Source organism: Triticum dicoccoides, chromosome 2B (assembly GCF_002162155.2).
Source record: "Triticum dicoccoides isolate Atlit2015 ecotype Zavitan chromosome 2B, WEW_v2.0, whole genome shotgun sequence".
Taxonomy (NCBI): domain Eukaryota; kingdom Viridiplantae; phylum Streptophyta; class Magnoliopsida; order Poales; family Poaceae; genus Triticum; species Triticum dicoccoides.
Window position 1 is genome coordinate 749,225,031 of NC_041383.1, and position 4,604 is coordinate 749,229,634.

General features: G+C 48.7%; 1 protein-coding gene across 1 annotated transcript; it reads right to left on the bottom strand.

Annotated features, from left to right (window-relative positions):
* Positions 1 to 1,019: 1,019 nt before the first annotated feature.
* LOC119361317 (protein COFACTOR ASSEMBLY OF COMPLEX C SUBUNIT B CCB4, chloroplastic-like) lies at positions 1,020 to 2,579 on the bottom strand. The gene is made up of 7 exons (XM_037626588.1): positions 2,434 to 2,579; positions 2,219 to 2,318; positions 2,049 to 2,122; positions 1,671 to 1,813; positions 1,531 to 1,601; positions 1,250 to 1,333; positions 1,020 to 1,073 (listed from the first exon to the last, which is right to left on the bottom strand). The coding sequence occupies exons 1-7, from the start codon at positions 2,577 to 2,579 to the stop codon at positions 1,020 to 1,022; spliced, it is 672 nt and encodes a 223-aa protein (XP_037482485.1).
* Positions 2,580 to 4,604: the final 2,025 nt, after the last annotated feature.

The following is a 4,604-nucleotide window of genomic DNA, read 5'->3' on the forward strand; positions in this document are numbered from 1 at the left end:
ACACCTGTTGGGTATTTTCAGGGGTTTCCTTCATTTGTTGCCAATTGGGCACGAGGGACTGAGGGGGCATCTCCCATGTGGTGGTAGGGATTCCATATAGCCAGGGAAATCCCTGTTGGGGGCTTAGTGCCTAGAGTTTAATTTCCCAAGCGACCAAATGATGGTCAAAACCAATGTTTGATATGTTGAAGTTCATTCCACAATTGAGAACGTTTCACCTCTGCATCAAAATAAGAACCCCCCCCCCCCCGCGGAGATATTTGTCTTGGATAATTTTTCACCGGAGAGGCGAACTCTGTTGGAATAGTAACCAGCTCCATTTTAAAAGCAAGGAAACATTCCAAAATGACAACATTTCACCGCAATCACAGTGTTACTCTTATGATAGTTCATATGCATTCATGACATAGCCTCATAGTAGTATAAGAAGAATTCAAATGTAGAATATTTGGATCAGACAGCTCCACCATGATAACAGTTAGCAGAGAACCGAGCGCTCAGTTTGCTAGAGCGCATGGTCGTAAGATCAGCTACCCATGTTCGATCCGCGAGGGTGTCGCACTTCTACCTGTAACGTAGAGACGAGGGAAGGAACTTCGCCCTTGAACCATGTTTTTACGATAACAGTCAGCATACTATCATTGAGTAAGTCATGTGGAATCAAGTTAGGCACCACCCCTATAATAACAACAACAACGTGCTTTGCATTTTCTGATATCAGGGCTAAAGTATTAACAGACAGATTGAAGAGGGCAATGAACTATAAATGAGGCATGTGCTCCTCATTGACAATTCACTGCAGAAACTTTTAGAAGTATAGGATCATGCACCTTATTTTCCATTGGGCATATTACAATCCCATAATTTTTGTCAAACTAGCCATCCCATCAAATTGCTCAAAATTTTGCCAATACCAGGCCCTGTACATCACCTTGATGAATTCTGGGATCAGGTAAAGATTGCATGACCACTTCAGAGTAAAATGGCAATTAATCGAATATCCAACAAACAATGCAACCTTAAGGCTTTGACAATGTAGCATCCAACTTGTCTGCAATCATAGCAATCCATGCCTGCAAGGAAGATCATTGGCTGACGAGTAATTCTCTAGCAAATTCATTATTCAATGTGTGGGGCTCTTTAGCTTGTAACTTATGGATGGAAGCTACATAGTTTATTAGGAGAGATTATGAATTCAAGTATTCAACACAAAAAATACAAAAATATCATATTGAAAGAAACAATATACCTTATCAAGATTAGTGAACGCCCTTGTAGTGTCACCACCAATAACTGCAATTCCTTTATCACCAATTGGCTGCAATATTAGGGCCTGTAGAGCAGAGAAGATGTAAAACACTATACATTCCTATTTTAAGATAAACAAATGATTTATATTTTGAGTTCAATCATTTGTAAACATGACGTGGAGATTTTTTTCCCAAATGATACTATGAGATACAAAAATTTAAAATCGTCTGAATGAATGCTGACATAGAATAATTTATCGAAAATGAAATGAATTAGCACCTGTGTGTTATTTGGCAGAAATGGTAGCTCAGTCCTTCCAGGATACAAAGCAAGATTTGCTAGATAAGATTCTGCAAGAAGACCACGATGAAATTTCTGAAAACAGACATCGAAGCTCCTAAATAACAAGCGTCACTCACGTTTCTTGGATTCCATGGCACTCTTGTAAAGGGAACCTTGCATGAACTTCTGTGCATCCACATCAACAGCATTACCATCTTCTGGAGAGGCAGCAGCAACCCCAATTTTGCAACAAGTTGCAACCATCAGGGAATCCCATGTCCTATTTATAAGAAAATAAGTTTTACCTAGCTTCACGACACAAATTCCTTCACATAAAATAAGTACTCAAAATGAAAATGTGGACACGCAAAACTTGGTGAGATTGTTTGGTTCAAATTCTGATTAAGTCAGCTTCACAACAGAAAATCTGTTTGTTTCTTGTGAAACGAAAAGAGATTTTTTTTCAAGCAAAGTAAAATCAAACCACAAACTGCGCATGAGTAGAACATAGTTACCAAAGTAGTTCACGAAGAGCAGAACTTGATACATCCTCATGTACTCGCTTACAATCGACACCTCGAGGAGCGACCTAGCATAATTTAACATGGAGAAATCACAATACAAATTAAGTCTAGGAATCCCACTATGAGACAGATCATACTATAAGATAGTACATAATTCCCACCGAAGAAATGGTTTTCGGGCGGATTGACAGCCAAACAAGGCCGGCCAGGATATCAGTTACAAAGAGCGCCAAGGTGAGTATGTTGGCCCTCGACTGTGAACTGTCTGGAGAACAAAGAAAGACCAGATGAGCAATATTGGGGATCTACAAAGGCGGAGGACAGAACGAAACTGCAGGCACAAAGAAGAGAGAGCAATTTGGTAGTGCAGGGAGACTTGGAGGCGTCGGAGACGGCGGCGATGCCGGAAACGACACGGTTGAGGAGGACGGCGAGGAGTGACGCGCCACCGATGAGGATGGGGAGGGCGCGGACGAGCGTGTCTTTGCTCCGTGTTAGTTGGAAAGAAGGGATTGCATGCATCGATAATTCATTGATCGTGTGCATGATGCACATATATAGGTACAAGGTGGACCGGCCTCTACTTGTCTCCCAAGATGTACAAATATACGACGGGGAGAGAGAGATACAACGGTATAAATACAGACCCAAGTCCTATACACATGCGGTAGACAATGTATGCTCAACACCCCCCCCTACAGTAGAAGCGTCGCCGAAGACACAGAGACTGGACCAAAACTCCTCGAAGGCTGGGGTCGGTAGTCCCTTAGTCATGACATCGGCAAACTGCTGAGTGGTAGGAACGTGCAAAACACGAACCTTCCTGAGAGCCACCTGCTCACGTATGAAGTGAATGTCGAGCTGAATATGCTCCGTACGACGATGGTGGACGGGGTTGGCGGAGAGGTAGACGGCGGAGATGTTGTCACAATAGACGATCGTGGCCTTGGGGACCACACAAAGCAACTCCTGGAGAAGCTGACGGAGCCAAGAGCACTCAGCAACGGCGTTAGCCACTGCCCGATATTCCGCCTCGGCACTCGAGCGAGAGACTATGGGCTGCCGCTTGGACGACCATGATATGAGCGAAGGCCCGAGGTAGACACAATAGCCAGACATAGAGCGGTGCGTGTCCGGGCAGCCAACCCAATCAACGTTGGAGTAGGCAACCATGTCGATGGAGGAGGAAGCCGTCAGGGTGAGTCCCATGGTCATAGTGCCGCGTATATACCGAAGAATACTCTTCACCAGAGTCCAATGGGAATCACGCGGGGAGTGCATGTGGAGGCACACCTACTGAACTGCATACTGCAAGTCAGGCCGAGTGAGGGTGAGATACTGTAGAGCACCGATGATGGAGCGATAGAATGCCACATCCGGAGCGGGAGAGCCCTCCGAGGCAGAAACCTTCGCCTTAGTATCAACAAGCGTGGACGCTGTTTTGCAATTAAGCATACACACGCGCTCGAGAAGCTCATGAGCATACTTCTGCTGGTGCAGAAAGAACCCGTCGGCACGTCGAACGACCTCAATGCCAAGGAAGTAGGGCAGTGCTCCCAGGTCCTTGAGGGAAAACTCGTCACGAAGACGGGCCGTGGGCTGCTGAAGAAGCCCAGGAGAGGATGCCGTCAGGATAATGTCGTCCACATAGAGCAGCAGGTACGCAGTTGCAGTGCCCTGATGATAGACGAACAATGATGCGTCAGAGCGGGTTGTGGAAAACCCAAGCCGCTGCATGAACCCAGCCATCCGCTGGTACCACGCCCTGGGGGCCTGCTTCAGTCCATAAAGAGACCGAGAGAGCAAGAAGACATGGTCGGGATGCTCAGCGTCGACCAAGCTGGTCGGCTGCTCGCAGAACACCCGTTCCATGAGATGGCCGTGCAGAAAAGCATTCGAGACATCCAACTGGTGCACAGGCCAGGCACGGGAGACCGCCAGCTGAAGCACCATACAAATCGTGCCCGGTTTAATGACCGGGGCGAAGGTGTCTGGGAAGTCCACTCCTGGGCGCTGGCGGAAGCCGCGCACCACCCAGCGAGCCTTGTAGCGCTTGAGAGACCCGTCCGGGTTGGTCTTGTGGCGAAACATCCATTTGCCACTGATGACGTTGGTGTGAGGGGGTCGCGGTACAAGATTCCACGTACGGTTGCGCTGCAACGCATCAAACTCCTTGCGCATCGCGACGAGCCAATGTGGATCACGAAGGGTGGCGCATGCGGACGAGGGGATGGGCGACGGTGGAGAGGATGATGTCGACACCGCGCAGGCGTACTCATCAGCGCCGTAACGTGTGCTGGGGCGATGGATACCAACGCGAGATCGCATCGTCATGCCAGCAGGAGGGAGGCCGGCTGCGGCAGGAGGGACGGACGGAGCTGGTGGAGGGTCCGTTGCTCCTGGCGTTGCAGCGGGGCCGAGCTGGACGGGCGGGCCACGTCACCTGGCGGGGTGGAAGTCGAAGGGCCACCCGGGGCCATGCATGGCTGTGCCGGGACCGAGGCCGAGGGGCCTGCGACAGGGGCCGTAGCAGAGGGGCCCGCAACG

Coding starts and splice junctions, on each gene's coding strand:
- LOC119361317 (XM_037626588.1), bottom strand. CDS start 2,579: ATGCATGCAATCCCTTCTTTCCAACTAACACGGAGCAAAGACACGCTC. Junction 2,319..2,433: donor GCCGTCTCCGACGCCTCCAA/GTCTCCCTGCAC, acceptor TTCTCCAGACAG/TTCACAGTCGAGGGCCAACA. Junction 1,334..1,530: donor TTCTGCCAAATAACACACAG/GTGCTAATTCAT, acceptor TCTGCTCTACAG/GCCCTAATATTGCAGCCAAT.